The 21,287-nt window shown below is 34.5% G+C and overlaps 1 protein-coding gene across 4 annotated transcripts in view; it reads right to left on the bottom strand.

Moving 5' to 3' along the window:
- Spast (spastin) overlaps nt 1–21,287 on the bottom strand; it is a 58,665-nt gene that overhangs the window by 11,871 nt on the left and 25,507 nt on the right. For all 4 annotated transcript variants that reach the window (XM_071601464.1, XM_027933490.2, XM_071601465.1 and 1 more), the window contains 10 exons: nt 17,339–17,526; nt 16,580–16,713; nt 16,056–16,149; nt 11,490–11,564; nt 10,744–10,815; nt 7,204–7,279; nt 6,875–6,966; nt 6,303–6,382; nt 3,544–3,586; nt 1,318–1,397 (listed from right to left, as the gene is read on the bottom strand). In XM_071601464.1, coding sequence (XP_071457565.1) covers nt 1,318–1,397; nt 3,544–3,586; nt 6,303–6,382; nt 6,875–6,966; nt 7,204–7,279; nt 10,744–10,815; nt 11,490–11,564; nt 16,056–16,149; nt 16,580–16,713; nt 17,339–17,526 — 934 coding nt within the window. The remainder of the gene's footprint in view (nt 1–1,317; nt 1,398–3,543; nt 3,587–6,302; nt 6,383–6,874; nt 6,967–7,203; nt 7,280–10,743; nt 10,816–11,489; nt 11,565–16,055; nt 16,150–16,579; nt 16,714–17,338; nt 17,527–21,287) is intronic.

The raw sequence follows: 21,287 nt of genomic DNA, 5'->3' as shown, positions 1-21,287 counted from the left end.
GACTCAATTTTTATGATATTAACTTGAGTTTAACATTTAACATTAACATTTGAACTCTTTGCTATCTAAAAACATTCCCATTAGAATTATAAATCCTGATTAATTTTAAAGGAGATTATATTTAAAAAGTTGAGCTGGAACCATATTCCTTTAATATGATTAGTAAATTATCTAAATATTAATAATGTTAATCCCTTTCTAAATAAAAAAGTCTTCTTACCATCTTAAAAATTTTTTTAACATGTATAAGTTTTAAAAAGTATTCTACATAATTCAAAAGAACAGTTTATAGTTTATGTTGGTCTGAGTAGTTACAAAATGTTTAAAATTTTTAAATTACTTTAGTACCATTTATAAGTTTTATTTATAAAAAAAAAAATATCATCATCATTACATATTTAGGCCAAGTCGAGTAAAACATAGACACAGGGGCTGGGGCTGCAGCTCAGTGGTTGAGTACTTGCCTAGCATGTGTGAGGCGCTGCGATCAATCCGCAGCAGCACATGAAAATAAATAAATAAATAAACAAACAAACAAATAAAGATACATGTTGAGTCCATCTACAACTAATATTAATATATATGTATATATATATATATATTAATTACACACACACATACACATATATGAAATTTAGATACCACATATAGAGGAAGAAAAGCTAAGATAGTAAGGAGATACAGGATGAGAAGTTTTTCTGATAATTACTTGTTTTATATTTTAGCTTATATATAGAAAGAGAATTTCTCTTTTTTTTCTAACTTTTTTTAAATTTTATTTTTGAGTTGTAGTTGGACACAATATCTTTATTTTATTTTTATGTGGTGCTAAGGATTGAACCCAGGGCCTTGCACTTGCTAGGCGGGTGCTCTGCCACTGAGCCACAACCCATCCCCTAGAATTTTTTTTTTTTCCTCTTTTGGTACTGGGGATTGAACCCAGAGGAGCTTTACCACTGAGCCACATCCCTAGCCCTTTTTTATGTTTTATTTATAGACAGGATTTTGCTAAGTTGCTGAGGCTGGCTTTGAACTCATGAGCCTTTTGCCTCAGCCTCCCAAGCTGCTGGGATCACAGGCATGCGCCACTGTGGCCTGCTAGAAAGAGAATTCTTAACCTCAAAAATTAAAAAAAAATAGGCGTTGGAGTTGTAGCTCAGTGGTAGAGCATTTGCCTAGTGTATATGAGGCACTTGGTTTGGTCCTCAGCATCATATAAAAATAAATAAATAAAATAAAGGTTAAAAAAATTAAAATAACAATGAAAACAGTAAACTTAAAAAAATTAAATAAGATAAACCAAATCAAATTACTCACCTAGCAAGTTGTGCTAGTTCTTTTTGCGTCAGTGGGCTTCCTTGTTTACATAACAGATTCTTAAGTAAAAGTAGTCTGGTCTGAAATGAAATTATAAAGAATGATCACTACAGTCAAAATTAATAATTCTTACTCAATAAGCTAAGAATTAACAATATAATGTCCAGGAATCAGATTCAAATCCTGTCACATTGAAACCTTATTCTTATCGGTTAAACATAGTTAAAATTAAGTTTTTTTATTTTATTTATTTTTTGGTACCAGGGATTGAATTCAGGGGCACTCAAGAACTGAGCCACATCCTCACAGCCCCATTTTGTATTTCATTTAGTGACAGGGTCTCACTGAGTTGCTAGGCCTTGTCATTGCAGAGGTTGGCTTTGAACTTCTGATCTTCCTGTGTGCCAAGGCACCTGGCTGGAATTTAAAACTATTTTTAAAGGAGCAAAAAGAAAGACCAGTAGAACAGAGGAAAAATATGAAGATGGAAGGAAACGGGGGCAGGGATGGGGAGAGAAATAAAATTCCTTGCATTATGATTTTGTCAAAATGAATATAACTACTACATATAATCACAATGCTCTAATAAACAAAATACAATGTGATTTTTTTTTTTTTTTTTTTTTTTTTTTTTTTTTGGTACCAGGGATTGAACTCAGGGGCATTTAACCACTGAGTTGCTTACAGCCTTGCTTTTGCTGAGGCTGTCTTTGAACTCAAGATCCTTCTGCCTCAGCCTCCTAAAATGCTAGGATTACAGGTGTGAGCCACTGCACTGGCCACATTGTTTGTTTTTAATTTTTTTTTTAGCTGTAGATGGGCACAATATCTTTATTTTTATTTATTTATTTTTATGTGGTGCTGAGGATTGAACCCAGTGCCTCATGGATGAAAGGCAAGTGCTCTACCACTAAGCTACAACCCCAGCCCCCACAATGCGTTATTTAAAGAAAAGGTACCTGTCTTTTGAGACAATTCAAATAAAGCACTAAGAATGACAAGTATCTGAGCTATACAACTGTAATTTATTTATTTATTTTTAGAGAGAAAGAGAGAGAGAATTTTAATATTTATTTTTTAGTTTTCGGCAGACACAACATCTTTGTTTGTATGTGGTGCTGAGGATCAAACCCGGGTCGCACGCATGCCAGGCGAGCGTGCTACCGCTTGAGCCACATTCCCAGCCCTACAACCGTAATTTAAAAAAAAATTTTTTTTTTCAGTTGTAGATGGACACAACACCTTTATTTTGTTTATTTACTTTTATGTGGTGCTGAGGATCAAACCCATTGCAACACACATGCTAGGCAAGCATTCTACCGCTGAGATACAAACCCAGCCCCATGCCCATAATCTTTTAAAAACGGTTTTATGTAAGTATGAATTTATATACCATAAATTTTATCATAATCAATGACATAAGAAATTTACAGGGTTGTGCAATCATCACAATAACACAGTCCAGAACATTTCTATCACTCCAAAAAGTTCACTCATGGCTGTTTGTAATTAATCCCCATTCCTATCTATCCCTTGTCCTAGTAAATCACTGATTTGCTTTTATGTGTCTAGAAATTTTACTTTTCTGGATGTGTCATATAAATGGAATCATATAATATGAAATTGTTCGCACGTGGTTTCTTTCATTTAACATAATGTTTTTGAGTTTCATTCACATTATTGTATATAGCATATATGGCTAATTCCCTTTATTGTTAGTGTGTATACGCTACATTTGCTTATCCATTTAACAACTGATGAGCAGTTTTTGACTATCATTAACATGGCAAAGCTGCTATAATAATTCCTGTTCACATTTCTTTGTGTGAATGTTTCCACTTCTCTTGGGTATTTTTTTTGGGGGGGAAGGGGCAGTACTGGAGATCAAACCCAGGCATACTAGGTAAGTGGTAGAGTTCTTGCCTAGAACACGCAAGGTGCTGGGTTCGATCCTCAACACCACAATGAAAATAAATAAATAAAATAAAGGTATTGTGTCCAACTACAACTAAAAATAAATAAACAAAAAATAAAGAAAAAGGTAGGTAGGTGGAAGGAAGAAAGGAAGGAAGGAAGGAAGAACAAAGGAACAGGAAAAGTAATGGGAAAGGAAACTGAATTAACTACCAAACTGTTACAAAGTAGCTATACCATGGACTGGAAAACTCAATATTATCAAGATGGTAGTTTTTGTTTATACTAATAAAAAGAAGTTCGGATACATACCTCTTCATTTGGTAAAGACACATATACCCGTTTGATGAAACGCCTAAAAAAAAAAAAAAATTCAAATATTTTGAATTTAAAGGTAACTCAGTTCAGGAAAAAAATGACAGGAAAAGGCTTTAATAGTGAAAGTAACTGAACACATAATAGTAGTTATCAACATAAAAAGATATTTTTAGTTATTTTTTTAAAAACCATATCACTCTGGTTAGCCAGGCTCAATGGCACATGCCTTATAAATAAATAAAGTAACCTGGGAGGCTGAAAAATGAGAATTGGCCTTGGCAACTCAGAAAGATCCTGACTCAAAAATAAAAAGGGATGGGAATAAAAATAAAAAGGGATGGGAATAAAAATAAAAAGGGTAGACTGCCTCTGGGTTCAATCCCTAAAAAATTCTCTGGTTAATGTTTAAAAATCTTTAATCAATAAATGGCTAAGGGACTGGAGTGGTGGCTCAGTGGTAGAGTACTGGCATAGTACGTGCGAGGCGCTGGGTTTGATCCTCAGCACCACATAAAAATAAATAAATAAAAGTATTGTGTCCAACTACAACTAAAAAAAATTTTAAAAATAAATGGCTAAGTCAGCCATTCATTTAGATGTATGTTTTTAATAGTAATAACGCAAAATAATAATAACAACAAACAACAGCTGGGAGTGGTGGCACATGCCTGTAATCCCAGTGGCAAGGAGGCTGAGCTGAGGCAGGAGGATTTTAAGTTCACAACAGTGAGGTACTTAGCAACTCAGTGAGACCCTGTCTCTAAATAAAATACAAAATGCAACTGGGGATGTGGCTCAGTGGTCGAGTGCCCCCAAGTTCAATCCCAGGTACCAAAACAAACACACACACACAAAAAAAAGATTACAGGAAGAATGGAAACTTCATCATCATCATTCTAGGTTAACAGTTATGGAATTAAAAAATATGAAGTGCTACTGTAGTGGTAAAAATTACACTAACAAAGGAAGATACACAGAGGATCTACTATTGCAGATAATGGACATAACTGTCCAAACATCAAGTTTTCTTTTTTTAATATTTATTTTTTAGGTGTAGATGCACACAACACACTGCCTTTATTTTTTTTTATGTGGTGCTGAGGGTCAAACCCAGGTCCCGCCCGTGCTAGGCAAGCCCTCTACCGCTGAGCCACAATCCCAGCCCCAAACATCAAGTTTTCAATGAAAACAGAGACATCATACCGTGAAGGGAATAAAACCACTCCCTATTATTTAAGTAAGCATGTTCGGCCTACCTCTGCAGACCATGAGAACTGATAACACAAGAATGTAAGGAAAGACTGTACAAAGAAATTGAAAGACACATTACCTTTGTAAGAAGGCACTAACCACTCTGGCTGGATGACAAGCTGTTTTGTTGTCATCAATATTATTCAGTTGAAGAAGAATAAATCAACTCTCTCTCTTATTTATACACACATACCCTTCATCATCAGGTAGGGCTTCACTATGACTGCCTGTTAGCTCAGAGTATACATGGGACAGCTCAAGATAACTCTTACTTCTCTAGCCCTCACCCAACAATATCCTTACAAAAGTAAGTTTTCTAAGAAAACTCCTCTTATCCAAAGAAAAATAATAAGCAAAATGGAAAAGTCAGGGTTCACTTAAAAAAGAAGAGGAGAAATCCTACAATAAACAAAGTAGTTAAAATGAAGAACATGCATAAGATTCTGTCACACAGCAAATTAAAATTATGACCAAATATATTTTCATAGAATGAAATAATTTAATGAAAAAAAGTTGTTTTTTTTTTTTTAAACAAGAGTTTAAGGAAATGGATACAAAGGCTCAAAGAAGTAAGAAAAAACAAAATGCAAAATAGGGTAGATCAGGAATGCAAAGAAAAAGAAATCACCACAGAACAGGTTATAACAAGTTATAAAAGTAGTAGCAGGAAGGAGAATAAATACTAACTCAGTAAGAAATAAAGGCAACAAACTTGGGGAAACAGAACAAAACAAAGTTTAAAAGGAACAAAAAAAAAATTACAGATACAGGGACAAAGAGATGCAACATAATACATAATTTACATGCAAAAACAGAAAAAAAAAAAAAAACCACCCAGAAAAAAATTATTAGGAAAAAAAAAGTTAAATATAGTATTTAAAATAAATTTCAAAAAAGGGAAGTTCCAAACTATAAATTTAAAGAAACAATGAATCCCACAAATAATTAACAGAGACCAATTAAACTTAAATGGTTGAGAATTCTATCTAGTAAAAAGAAAAAAAAAATCAAGTTAATCTATAAGTGTGAAAGAAATGAATCTATGTAGATTTTTACACTGTGACATCCAATCCTAAAAACAATGGAGCAATGTTATAAATTATTTGGAAAACAAAAAGCAGGTCTAAGAATTTTATGCTGAGTCAAACTATCTTTCCAGTAGGAGGGGAATAAATTTGTTCAAACATACTAGACAGTTCTCATGAATCCTGCTATAATCATGAAGCCCAGCAAGAATCAGTTTTGGAATTTAAAGAAAATTTAATGACATCCAAAAGAATTAAGCAATTTGCTTAAACCATAAAGTGAAGACTAGTTCTCCTCATATTATCCCATACATGACCACAAACTCCTTATTTAATTGATAACAAGAGGCCAGGAGGTAGCATAGGAAGGAAAATAATTTAGTCTTAAAACCAAGAGTAATGAAATAAGAAATATGAGATAAACACATGAGTAAATATATGTCATAAACATATGTGTTTCCACATCAATATCTCTACCTGAGAACAGCCTCATCAAGTTCTTGTGGCCTGTTAGTGGCACCCATTACAAGTACTCTGTCATCTCCAGCAGACTGTACCTACAACACCAAAAAAAAATTTTTCAGTACTTTTAAATAAAGTAATGAAAAAGAAAAATACATAAATATTTCTAATTGGGATAATTTAATAGGAATACACACACACAAAAAAACTCTGCCACATTAAAAATATCATAGCTGCCTGGCACAATGGCACATGCCTGTAATCCCAGTGGCTTGGCAGACTAAGTCAGGAGGATTGCAAGCTCAAAGCCAGCCTAGCTAAGCAATTCAGTGAGACCCCATCTCTAAATAAAATACAAAACAGGGCTCAGTGGTCAAGTATCCCTAAGTTCAGTCCCCAGTATCAAAAAGAAAAAAAATCATAGCCATGTGTGGTGCCCTATAATCCCAGCAGCTCGGGAGGCCAAGGCTCTTAGCAACTTAGCAAGATCCTCTCTCCCAATAAAAAATAAGGACTGGGGATGTGGGTCAGTAGTTAAGCACCCCTGGGTTCAAACTCTGTTACCAACAACAATGATATATACTTACACCATCAAATTCTATTAGAAATTCAGTTTTTAGACGTCTACTAGCATCATGCTCCCCTTCTCTTCTTTCACATAAAAGGCTATCAACTTCATCTAGGGGAAATACAAGGAGAATACTTTAATAAAAGGCCAATATATGTGATCATTTACAAATCTAGTTCATACTTAAGTTATTAATATAGTGTGTTCTACTGAATTCAATACGTAGTCTTCAACGTCACCGTTCTTTAAAACTTTTTGCTTCTGAATAATCTTTTCTATCATACCTCTCATATTTGGAAAGAGGAATATCACAAGTATTCAAATAATTTAGCTGGAAAACATTCTCACCTATGAAAATTATAGAAGGCTGAAGTTCTCGAGCCACCGCAAAAAGAGCTCTCACCAATTTCTCACCTTCCCCCACCTAAAAAAAAGCATATGTATTGTTAAACAAATAAAAAGCAACACTATTCCAGTTCTTTAAATTTCATTATCGACAATCTAGAACTCAGTACTTTAATTTCTCTTCCTCACAACTAAAGATATGGTACAAGGAACTGGGAGTACTAGTGTGTGTAACTGAACTGTACCTTATAATTTTAGAAGAGACTATTTACCTAATTGCTAAGCTCTCCTTCCTATTTAAATACCTTCCTTCCTTATTTATTTATTTCTGTATTGTAATCGAATCCAGGGGTGATTTGCCACTGAATTACACCCCCAGCCATTTTTATTTTTTATTTTGAGATAAAATCTCACTAAGTTGCCTAGGTTAGCTTCATACTTGTGATCTCCTGCCTCAGCCTCTAGCATTCTACTTCTTGACCAACATAGTGATTCCGAAAGTGTTCACTTTGTGACAGTTCACTGAGCTGTATATTTATGGTATAAAAACACTTAACTACATGTATTCAATAAACAAGGTTAAATAAAACTTTAACATATTAAGATACATACGTAACTGGTTTTTGTAGAAAAACATCCAGTTTAATAACATAAATGCCCACAATTATGAGGAAGTTTCTGCAAAAAGTTTTCTCAAGATATATCATAAGAAACAGAAGGTGCACAACAAGAAATGAATCTAAGTCTTGAAATCTGAGATCCTGTCTGAGGTAAAATATTTAGCTTTTCTTACACCCTAAGCATACTGACAAACTGGTATGAGACCATAAGAAGATAACTAAGAGAGGAAAAAAAAGCAGATGTAACACTAAATTCCTTTATGTATAAAAGGCTGTTTCACAAAAGAAAAGATTTTTGTTACATCCACTTAATAATTTTTTTTGGGGGGGTTACTGGGGATTGAACCCAGAGCCATTTAACCACAAAGCCACATCCTCAGCCCTTTGTAATTGTATTTTTAATTTAATTTTTTTTTTGTAGTTGTAGATGAACAGCATGCCTTTATTTATTTATTTTTTTATGTGGTGCTGAGGATTGAACCCAGTGCCTTACATGTGCAAGGCAAGTGCTCTGCCACTGAGTTACAACCCCAGCCCGTTTACGGTATTTTATTTAGAGACAGGGTCTCCCTGAGTTGCTTAGGATCTCACTAAGTTGCTGAGGCTGGCTTTGAACTCATGATGTTCCTGCCTCAGCCTCCTGAGCCACTGGGATTATAGGTGTGTGCCACTGCTATAATCCACTTTACAAAAATTAGAAAATACATATTTCAGTTGGACATAAGAAAAAATGTATTGGGTATAACTGGCCAAATTATGGTCTAGACATTTCAACCTTCCTAAAAACAACCTTGCCATGGAATAATTATCAGGTTAGGGGATAAGATCATGGACTTTACATTGTTTCACAAATCATGAAGATGAAAGAAAACAGACTTGAAACAAATATGAATAATCAAATGGCAACATCCAGAGATATGAGAGAGAGAGAGAGAGAGAGAATTTTTTAATATTTGTTTTTTAGTTTTCAGTGGACACAACATCTTATTTTATTTTTATGTGGTGCTGAGGATCAAACCAGCGCCCCGCACATGCCAGGCGAGTGCGCTACCGCTTGAGCCACATCCCCAGCCCCCAGAATCTTATAGGTAATGTTTTTTCATCAAAGATTTATATTTAAGTAAGTTTGTCAAAATACTTTCAACCACAAAGATTTTGATGAGGATCAGAGACTAATATGTCACTGGGTACCAAACAGAAAAGGAAGGGAAGGGGAGAGAAAGACAAAGCAGTATAGGATTTGATAGACTATCTACTTCACAGTTTTGCAATACACTGGTTCTATACACGAGAAAAATTATTCTTGCTATGCCCTGTAGTTATGACTGCACTCCCCAAAAATGAACTGAGCTCTTCTTTGAACGTCACTATACGATCAGTGGACAGTAAATGGATGTCAAGTATATCTAAAAAGAGCAACAACAAAAAGATTTTTTAAAAAAGTGAAATGAAAAAGAAATCTAAATCATAAGGTAAAACAATAATGATTTGAAAATATTGTGTTACATTTTAGTTCAAAATCAGAAAACTAGAAATACTCAGTTTAGGTCATTAGCCCATCTCTTCTCACACCGTCACTTGAAGTTTAAGTATAAAGTGATGGTATAAGTTATGGGTTGAACTATGTTCTCCCAAACCATGCTGAAGTCCTATCCTCAGTACCTATAAAAGTTGACCTTATTTGGAAACAGGGTCTTTCTAGATGACCAAGTTGGGTTGAGGTCATTAGGAACAGAACCAAATTCTGAATGACTGTATCCTCATACAAAGTAGAAATTTAAGGGGTTGTGGCTCAGTGGTAGGGCACATGCCTCACATGCCTGAGGCACTGGGTTTGATCCTCAGCATCACACTTTAAAAAAAAAAAAAAAAAAAAAAAAAAAAAAAATATATATATATATATATATATATATATATATATATATAAAAGATATTGTATCCATCTACAATTTTATGGCTGGGGTTGCAGTTCAGTGGTAGAGTGCTTGCCTTGCATGCATGAGGCCCTGGGTTTGATCCTCAGCACCACACAAAAAAATTAATAAAAAAAAAAAAAAGATATTGTGTCCTTCTACAACTAAAAAAAATAAAAAATAAAAGAAGAAAGTAGAAATTTGAGTACAAAGAAAGAAAATAAAGAAAGGGATGCGTCTAGTCAGGCATGGTGGGGCATGCCTATATTCCAAGTGAATCAAGAGGCTGAGGCAAGAGGATTGCAAGTTTGAGGGTAGTCTGGGCAACTTAGCAAGACCCTGTATCAAAATAAAAACTGAAGGGGCTGGGGCTGTGGCTCAGCGGTAGTGCACTTGCCTGGCATGTGTAAGGCCCTGGGTTTAATATTCAACACCGCACATAAATAAATAAAGGTCTATTAACAACTAAAATAATTTTTTAATACATAAAAATATAAAATAAAAATGGTTGGATATATAGCTCAGTGGTAGAGCATCCCTGGATTCAACTGCCAGTACTCTCCCTCTCTCCTGCCAAAAAGTAATGAATCCACAAGCCAAGAAATGCCAAAGATAGCCAGCAACATACCAGAAGCTAGTAGAAAGACATGTTAGCACATTCTCCCTCATAGTCCTCAGAATAAAGTACCTCTGCCCACACTTCGATCTTAGACTGCCAGCCTCCTAAATCTAAATCTATAAGGCAATACACTTCCGATGTTTAAGCCAGCCAGTTAATGGTACTTTGTTATGCAGCCCTAGCAAAGTACTACAGTATTTGAAACACAACTCTAATTTTAAAGAACCCTAACATTGCATACCAACTTTCTACCTTGAAGACTACCATTCATCATATATAAATTAAAAGATTCATAGAAAAATATTCTGTAAAATATTATAATTTATACTTAACACAGTAACATTTGGATGTTAACTTACAAACATGACAATACCAGCAAAAGAACACTCACATATTTTGAAGTTAAACTTGCAGCACTTATATTAAAAAAGGTTGCATTAGATTCTGCAGCTACTGCTTTAGCCTTTAAAAAATCAGAAGAACAAATACATTAATTCAGTATCTTACTTTAAAAACATAGCCACATTTGATCAATTTAAGTGCTAGAACAGATTCTCTAAAAATATAGGGTATGACACAATTTCCAACATATGGTAATAAAAATGCTTCCTTCTCAGCTAAAAGGAAAAGCTCTGGAAAGAACTGTGTCTCTTCCCACTCTTCTTTTCTAAGAGGGAATATATAGCATGGTTGTGGTAGTGGGGGATGCTATTCTCTTCTTTGGTGAAAACACAAATAGCTAAGGGAAAAGTTACTGTTTCCCTAATTTGTCTTTTCCATCTAGAAAAGTGATGCAGAAGAAAGAGGTATCCAGATACTGGTAAAAACTATTGGTAAACGAAATGGAAATAAACAATCACACTAACTAAAACATACTGATTATTTAAGTTGTTTAGACAGTCAAAAAAAAAAGGGTTAGAGAGATACTTAATACACTAAGTTAAGCTATTCTAAAATACCACAAACATTACTGAGGATAAAATAGTTTTCCATTTATTTCTGCTTTGAAAACTAGTTTAAAAATTTAAAGAGAAGATATCATAGCAAAAAGCAATTCATAACAGACTCAGAAATAATAAACTTATATTATCCTTAATATTTCAATAGATTACTCAGTTCTTTGAAAATTTTTCTTACCAGCATTGTCTTCCCATTTCCAGGTGGACCAAAGAGTAGCAATCCTCTGGCAGGAGCTCTAAGCCCTGTGAACAACTTTAAAAATGTGTATTAGTTCACAACTGTGATTCTGAAGACAATTTTTTACAACATCTAAAATGTATCCTAAACAGAAATACCCAAGGCTTTAAAGGGACACAAAATCATTAAGTTAGTATAATTTAAAACAGAAATAAATAAATAAATAAAACCAAATCATCAGGGGCTGGGACTGTGGTTCAGCAATAGTGCACTTGCCTGGCAAGTGTGAGGCACTGGGTTCAATTCTTGGCACTGCATATAAATGAATGAAATAAAAAGTCTATCAACAACTAGAAAAAATTAAAAAAAAAAAAAAAAAGTCATCAGTGACCAAAATAAAAACAGCCTAGTTAAATAAGAAACTGAACATGGCATGTCTCTTTACTTAGAAATTCCACCAAATAATAAATAAATAAATAATAAGTAAGTCATAAATCTTCCAAACAGAAACAGGAAAGAGAGCTGGGGGTGTGGCTCAGTAGTAAACCATGTACCTAGTATGTGTGGGAATTTGGGTTCAATTCCTAGCTCTGTGGGAAAAAAGAAGAAAAGACAGGCATGGTGGTGTACACCTAAAACCACAGCTACTCTGGAGACTGAGGCAGGAAGATTGCAAGTTCAAGGCTAACCTCAGCAATTGAGTGAGAGAGACTGTCTCAAAATTAAAAGGGGAGGTGGGCTGGGAATGTAGCTCAATGGTACAGTGTTCCAAGGAATGAAGGAAGGAAATAAATAAATAAAACTAAAAGATAGGAGACAACAAATTTTTGCAAGACTGAGAACGGATAAAGTGTGGTATATTATTTAGCAGAGATTAATGAGCTAAAACCTAAATACTGGTGTATGAAAGGACACCTAGAAACAAGATATAAGCTGAAGTGAACACAAAACCCTAAAGTTCAGCAATTGGAGGCATCAGACCACAGAAAGCAGTAGGAAGGAAGATAGATGGCCAAAACCAGAAGAACTGAGTCAAAATTAGTAAGAGGAGCAATTGAACCCATGTTCCTGCTTTCTAGCAAGGGTAGTCAGGCAAGTACCAACAACAATCAAAGGAAGCAGGAGTTTTAAATTAAATCAAGTATCTCCAACCAGGGTGTATAATATAATCCCAGTGACGTGGGAGGCTGAGACAGGAGGATTGCAAGTCAGAGGCCAGCAACCTGGCAAGACCTTCAGCAACTTAGCAAGACCCTGTCTCAAAATAATAGATCAAAAGGACTGGAGATGTGGCTCAGTGGTAAAGCACCCATCAGTTCAATCTCCAGTTCAAAAAAAAAAAAAAAATCAATCATCTCCAGACTAGGGATGGCAGGAGTCAAGGGCAAAACATTACACTGAAAACACTTCATACTGAGAGTGTATGAAATGTTGGCATCCACGGATTCAACCAACTGTGAATTTAAAATATTTATTTTTTAGGTACTGGGAATTGAACCCAGGGTCCTTAACCACTGAGCACATCCCCAGCCCTTTATTTAAAAAAAATATTTTATTTTTTAGTTGTAGTTGGACACAATACTTTTTTTTTTTTTTTAATGTGGTGCTGAGGATCGAACCCAGGGCCTCATGCTTGCTAGGCCAGCGTGCTACCACTGAGCCACAACGCCAGCCCCCCAGCCCTTTTTGATATTTTATTTAGAGACAGGATCTTGCCGAGTTGCTTAGGGTCCCCCTAAGTTGCTGAGGCTGATTTTGAACTCATGATCCTCCTGCCTCAGCTTCCCTAACCACTGAGATTACAGGCATGCGCCACTTTGCCCTGCTTAAATATTTTTTTAAAAAACCTGGATCTGTACGGAGCATGTACAGATGTTTTCATCATCATTATTCCCTAAGCAATGAAGTATAATATTAATTGCATAATATATACATTATATTAGGTATTACAAGTAATCTAGACATGATTTAAAACATACAGGAGGACATGTGTACGTTAGGTACAAATTTTATACAAGGGACTTGAATATCCATAGATTTTGGTATCTGGAACGAATCACCCACAAAGGCAGATAACTGTACTTTTAAGTTAAATCATAAGAAATGACTGATATTCAGTTTTTTAAAAAATAGTTTTTCAGTAGTTTTAGGTTAGTAGAAAATACAAGGTTCTCACATAACACTCCCTTATTCCCCATTTCTCCTACATTAAGATCTTGTATTAGTGTGGTATATTTGTTACAACTAATGAAACAACTTTGATACATTATTATTAACTAAAGACTACAGTTTACATTAGGGTTCACTTTTTTATTTTTTGGTAATGGGGATTGAACTCAGGGGCACTCAACCACTTTGAGACACATCCCCAGCCCTATTTTGTATTTCATTTAGAGACAGGGTTTCTCTGAGTTGCTTAGCACCTCACCTTTGCTGAGGCTGGCTTTGAACTCTTGATCCTCCTGCCTCAGCCTCCTGAGACCTGGGATTATAGGTGTGCACCACCATACCTGGCCAAGTGTTCACTCTTAATGTGGTACATTCTATGTTTTTTTTTTTTTTTTTTTTTAATTCTTATCTTTTTGTAGTTGTAGATGGACACAATGCCTTTATTTTTATGTGGTGCTGAGGATCAAACCCAGGGCCTCACACATGCTAGGCAAGCGCTCTACTGCTGAGCCACAGCCCCAGTTCCATTCTATGGTTTTGACAAACATACACCATCATTAAAGAATCATACAAAATAGTTTTACTGCTATAAAATCCCTGGTGGTTCACTTATTTATTCTTCCTTACTTCTCCATGAATCCTTGATCATAGTTTTGCCTTTTACAGAGTATCAAATAGATGCAATCATACAAAATGTAGCCTTTTCATATTAACTTCTTTCATTTACTAATATGCATTAAATAAGGTTCTATGTCTTTTGTGGCTTGGTAGCTCATTTGAATAATATTTAATTGTTGAATATTTCATTATATGGATATACCACAGTCTGTAAACCATTTGCATACTGACAGTGATTTTGGTTGTTTCCAAATTTTGGAAATTACCAAAACAAAACAAAACAAAAACCTGCTAAACTAATGCATACCTACAATCTCAGCTACTGAGGACGATTGAGGTTATGAAGTCAGACTTATATGAAACAAAGCAATACTAGAACCATTAGCCCTTTTCAGTGTTTAAGAGAGGGTCTGGCTAAATAGCTTAGGGCCTCACTAAATTGCTGAGACAGGTCTTGAACTTCCCCCCGACTCCACCCTGTCCAATCCAGTGAACCCCCACCCCTTATTGTGAGTCAATATCTGTATATCAGAGAGAACATGGCCTTTGGTTTTTTGAGATTGGCTATTTCACTTAGTATAATAGTCTCCAGTTCCATCCATTTACCAGCAAATGCCTCAATTTCATTCTTCGTTACAGCTGAGTAATATTCCATTGTGTATATGTACCACTGAGGTTTCTTCTAATATGACCATTTTGGTCTTGAACCTTTCCCACCTCACTTCCTTCTCTCTACCTTCACTCTAGTGAACACATAGGCAATATATAATTCTTAGAGATGGTTGAACAAATTCATATCCAAAGGTCATTTACAAGTTGGAAGTGGTGGTACATGCCTGTAATCCCATAGCTTGGGATGCTGAGACAGGAAGATCGAAATTTAGTGAGGCCCTAAGCTATTTAGTGAGACACTATCTTCAAAATTAAAAACAAACAAACAAAAAAAAAAACAGGGCCGTACAACCTTTGCACATTCATTTAAAACTGCATCCTTCACAATGTACCTATATATTTCCACTAGATGTTACTGAGTCCATAACAGTAGCATGCTCAAAAAGAAAAACCATCCCAAAAATTGATCCTCAGATTTATTTTCTGTAATACCAATGGAAGAGCACTAAATATGCAATCTATGAACCGCAAAAACCCCAAACAGTACAAGTATGGAAAAACAATTGCAATAACTCACCTTCCTAATGAGGTTAGATCCTTATACATCATTGGCTAACTCTCCCCATCTATTTAATGATTTAATACTCTAAAATTTTTTTTAAAGATTGTTCTTCAAACTTAAAGAATTATTTTTTATCTTAATTTCTTCTCTTAGTATGATTTTTATACCATAATTTTAAATCTTTCACCTTCATATAAATATTATACCATACTATCCATTTTTCTATAAAAGTTACAAATGGCTTTAGGCCAAGTGCAGTGGTGCATGCCTGTAATCCCAGCAATTCGGGAGGTTGAGGCAGGAGGATCCCATGTTTGAGGCCAGTCTTAGCAACTTAGTGAGGCCTGAAGCAACTTATCAAGACTGGGGATGTAGCTCAATGACAAAATGCCCTGGGTTCAATCCCCAATACCAAAAAAATCAGGGGGTGGCGGGGAGGATTTGGAATTAGGCACTCACATTCATTCTCTTATAATAATAACTTGCCAAATCAGTTGCTAATGATGTCTTTTTAAAAACACTAGCATAGCCCAAATATGTAATACAACAACAGATTTAGCAATGAATGGTATTACAAGAAAATGACAATATAATAAAGCCCTTACCTCAGGTCTCAGAGAAGGAAGAATAACAATTTCTTGCAAGGCTTGTTTTGCCAACTCTTGACCAGCTATATCATCAAATTTAACAGCTGTTCCACTAAGAAACAATAACTCAATTAATTTCACAACAGAAATATAAATATTACAATTATGAAATATAAACTCTATGAAGACATTTTTTAAAATTTTTTTTAGTTGTAGACGGACATGATATAAAACTCCCCAAAATTATTTTTGTTTATTTTTATGCGGTGCCAGGGTCAAACCTAGTGCTTTGTGCATTTGAAGCAAGCACTCTAACACTGAACCACAACCTGGGCCCCTATGAAGACATTTTTATGTTAACTATGAAACTAAAGTTGAATTAATTAGCAAAAATTATTTTCTACATTTATAAATGAAAGCCAGCATAAACATTTAGTATGTAAATCACATAAGGTATTTACCATTTCATTTATGACACATTTTATACATAAAACTTTAATATAGAAACTGTAAAATGAAATACTATAGAAAATAAAACTTACTTGTCCACAATTTCATTCATAATAAGGTTAGCAAGGTTGCTGTCCACATTCCTAAAATTCTTTAAGTCTTTCTTTTTACGAGGAGCAGTTGTAGGGGTAGAAGGCTTATTTGTTCTATTTGTTTTCGGAGTACCCTTAAAGGATATAAAAATTTAATGTGAAAATACAATCTATCATTAATCTTAAAATTCACAGGATTCAAGGTTTAAAACAGGAAAAATTATATAAAACTCCCCCAAATTATATATTTCACCCAAGGTTAAAATATATTCACTACTGAATAACAACTGGCATGAAGGGGGTTTACAAAGAAATTATCCCAAGAGATTTAATTATTATAAAAGAAAAAGGCCCTAGGACAACATAGTCATATAATTTTGATCCTTGTTAATATGTACATAAATTAAAATAATTTTTAAAAATAAACTAAGTGATATATATAATGTACATATTTTATATATGTGTGTGTGTATACACACACACACACACACACACACATATATATATCACTAATTTCATTCAATAGGCTGGATAAGTGAACTTAATTAAAAAAAAAAATGTTCAATTAGGTCCAAAAGGGGAGATAAAAAAGATTTGTTTTTTCATAGCGAGATACCTTTGCAGATTAAAAAATTATATGTTTAACTTTGTGGAAACATCATTTCTGTAAAGTAAGTACTTATAATAAACTTAAGCAAGTATAACATTAAAGTTTCTACTTGTAAAAACACAGCAATTAAAGTTGCTGTTCTAGAATACCTTATGAGTGGCAGCTGCAGGACCAGATCCTTGTCTTGCTCCAGAAACCATGGATAAACCACTGCAACTAGGTGCTCTGTGGTGACCGGAAAGACCTGTGGATCCAGTTTTCAGAACAGTTTTTGAACGAGGCAGTGAATTACTAGCATGTGTTAGGGGATCTTTTCTTTTTGGAACAGCTCCACTTTCTGTCAAGGAAAAAGCAAAACTGCCATCATTAGAAAATAGTGGCTAAAAAATTAATAAGGACAAGTAAATATTTGCAAAACAAAGCTAATAATATTTGTTTTTTACATTCAGAAATATTTAATAAGATTTCAATCAGAACGTATACCAAGGTGTCCTGGTTTTCAGTAGGTGAATGGGAATATAATTACTCAGTTTTTTTCTTTTTTTGATGCATATTCTAATTTTTTTTTATATATAAAGAAATGTATTTCTAAGGGGCTGGGGTTGTAGTTCAGTGGTAGAGCCCTTGCCTGGCATATGTGAGGCACTGGGTTCAATTCTCAACACCACATATAAATCAATAAAGGTCCACAACAACTAAAAAATGTAAGAAAATATATTTCTATGAAGAAAAAAACTTCATTTGTGAGGAAAGAAAGAGGGTATCAGGCAAATAAATTTCCCAAATACTTAAGAAACAAGTGCAGTAAAGTCATTAGAAATATGATATACACTAAAAAATAATAATACTTCACTATTTTGGTTCTAAACTTTCATGACTATAAACTACTATGAAAGTTCAGCCTGTGCCCACTATAAGAATTTTCTGAATTAACTGATATTGAAAAAGTATCAATCCCAGTGGCTCAGGATGCTGAGGCAGGAGAATCGCCAGTTCAAAGCCTGCCTCAGTAACTTATACAGGCCCTATGCAACATAGTGAGACACTGTCTCTAAATAAAATATAAAAAAAAGGGCTGGGGATGTGGTCCTGGGTTCAATGGACAGTACCCAAAAGAAGAAAAAAAGAAAGAGTATCAAGTTGTGACTTTTAACACACCAAGTATTTTATGTGAAGTACATTTATAGAAAGCCTCTGATTAAGTCAGAAGGCTACCAGTTCTTTGATACTCCCTATATGAATTATGATATAGTGTTAAAATTTTACTGCTTCTAAATAATATTTTTATAGATTTACATAGCAACTGTCAGTGTTTATTAATAGCAATGTTTACTATAAAGATAAACATTAAATCAATGAGCAAATTAGACTGGCCAAGAGAAAAGACAAAGCCTGTTTTATGTCATCAAATCCCTTAATATGGTTTAAAGAAACAAAGCACTCTAAACTAGTATAAGGAATTAGCTTATTTAAATTTATTTATTTATTTTGTAGTTATAGTTGGACACAATACCTTTACTTTATTTATTTATTTTTATGTGGTGCTGAGGATCAAACCCAGGGCCTTGTACTTGCTAGGCGAGCGCTCTACGACTGAGCCATAACCCCAACCCCAGAAATTAGCTTATTTATTTAGAGAACCAAGTAGTTTATCTCAGGTAAACTGTTATAAAATCAAAAAGACTAAATAAAATTCAAATTTTTAAAAAACCTTACCTTCAGGATACCTTCAAATGAGGATCTGAACCTTAAGACTGAATTTTTAATTGGCACTATAGGACTAAAATCAGGACCTCTAAGACAAGTAGAATATATATATAGCATGTACACAAATATTATAATATTACATCAACTTTGAGTCATTCATTTATATTATGATAATCAAATTTGTGAAAATCCTGAGGATCATTATATACCCACTTTATTATCTTGAATTGTTTTTCTAAGACATAAACGTTCATGACTTTTGGAATTATATTAGTCACCACAAGAAGTAAAACCATTCCTAACTCAAGATTTAATTAAACTAACAAGTAGTTGGGCACAGTGGCATACCTCTGTAAGCCAAGCAATTTGAGGTGGAGGCGATGAAACAGGAGGATCTCAAGTTTGAGATTAGCCTCAGCAACTTAATGAGACCATGTCTCAAATTTAAAAATAAAAAGAGCTGGGGATGTAGCTCAGAGATAAAGTGCCCCTGAGTTCAATCTCCAGTACCACAAAAACAAGAACAAATGTATCGAATGGCCAATAAGTATAGTATACTAAATGTAGAAAAAACAAAAAATGGAAATATAGTTTGTATCTACAAAAACAGATTCAATCTACAGAAAAGAAACAGAGGACAATTTATAATAATCAGAAAATATATATTCAAATGATAAGACAACTCAAAAATTAGGGAGTTTGAGAACAAAGTTTATCAAAAGGTTTTTACAGTACATAAATGTAACATTCTGAAAGGTACATTCAAGGAGCTAATTAGATATTGACTCTTGCAAAGAAGCAGGACAGCATTCCAGAAAAGGGAACAACTTAAATAAAAGCCAAGATGTTGGGGGGGAAGGGCAAGACCTCTTTGGAGTAGTACTAAACAGTATTTATTTCATAGGGGGAAAAAAAGGAAAATGAAGAATTTCTTCAGACAGAAAATATATAGTCCTGGGACTATAAATAGAAATTTCATAGTTGGACTATGAATAAAAATTTCATAGCTAAACAGCAAATTTTTAATTTTAATTTTAGTAACCATACTTTCCAACTTTAGACTATCCATTATTTTCCATTCCTCTTGCAGTGCTGGGGATCAAACCCAGAGCCTCATGCATACTAGTCAAGTGCTCTAGCATTATACCCCCGGCCCCAAGACTTCTCATTATTGTTTCTCAAGGAACACCTATGAGAATGACAACACACTTTTCATCAAACATACCAAATATCATTAGACAATAAGTATGTTCAAAATGTCCAGGGAAAAAGAAAAGCCACTTGTGTTGTAAGAATGAAGGCATTTTTTTCAGATAGAAAGACTAACAGAGTTGCTGGGTGTGGTGGTGCACACATGTAATGCCAGACACTCAGGAGGCTGAGAAAGGAGGATCACAAGTTCAAGGCCAGCCCAGATAACTACATGAGACCCCATCTCAAAATAAAAAAGGGTTGGGGATGTAGGTCTGTGGTTAAGTGCTTGCTTAGTGTGTGCAAGGCTCTGAGTTCAATCCCTTGTACTGCAAAACTAGAAAGAGATAAGAGGATTATTATTTTTCAGCATAAGCCTTTCAATATTTTTGAATCAACTATGAAGTATAATCGTTTACAAATAATGAACCGCATCCATTAAAGTAACAACTTAGAGTTAAAAAAGATATATATTATTAAGATATATTAGTGAAATAGTCACTAAAAATCATGAAATAAAATGTTTCCATCCCAGCAGAAAATTTCCTCATGTTCACTGGTACGCTATTCCTGTCACTTTATCTGCTGGCCCAAGGCAACCATTAATTTGCTTTCTGACACTACAGGAGTCAACTGATTTAGTAATTTCTGTTGACTTAGGGTCAATATCACTGAATCATTCTGTAGACAGTCTCAATCTGTTGGGATTAAATAGCACATTTTCAATTTTCATTTTAGTAACCATACTTTCCAACTTTAGACTATTCATTATTTTCAATTCCTCTTACAGTGCAGGGATAGAACCCAGAGCCTCATGCATACTAATCAAGTGCTCTACCACTGCTACCACTGACCTACAACTACACTCCCAACCCCAAGATTTCTTATATTGTTTTTTTTTTTTTTGGTGGGGGGGCGTTGTACTGGGATTTGAATGCAGGGGCACTTGACCCGAGCCACCTCCCCAGCCCTATTTTATATTTTATTGGCTTTGAACACTCGATCCTCCTGCCTCAGCCTCCCAAGCTGCTGGGATTACAGGCATGCACCCCCATGCCCAGCTTCTCATTATTGTTATTGCTTAGTTTATATCATCTGCTGAGAATACTTGCTTGTTAAATGTCACATTTTCTTTTAACTCTTTGTATTGATAATAAGTGCTTTACAGTGCTAAACCCAACATCTGAGTCTACTCAATTT

Source organism: Marmota flaviventris, chromosome 14, assembly GCF_047511675.1.
Source record: "Marmota flaviventris isolate mMarFla1 chromosome 14, mMarFla1.hap1, whole genome shotgun sequence".
NCBI classification, from domain to species: Eukaryota; Metazoa; Chordata; class Mammalia; order Rodentia; family Sciuridae; genus Marmota; species Marmota flaviventris.
This window is presented reverse-complemented; position numbering and strand designations above follow the sequence as displayed.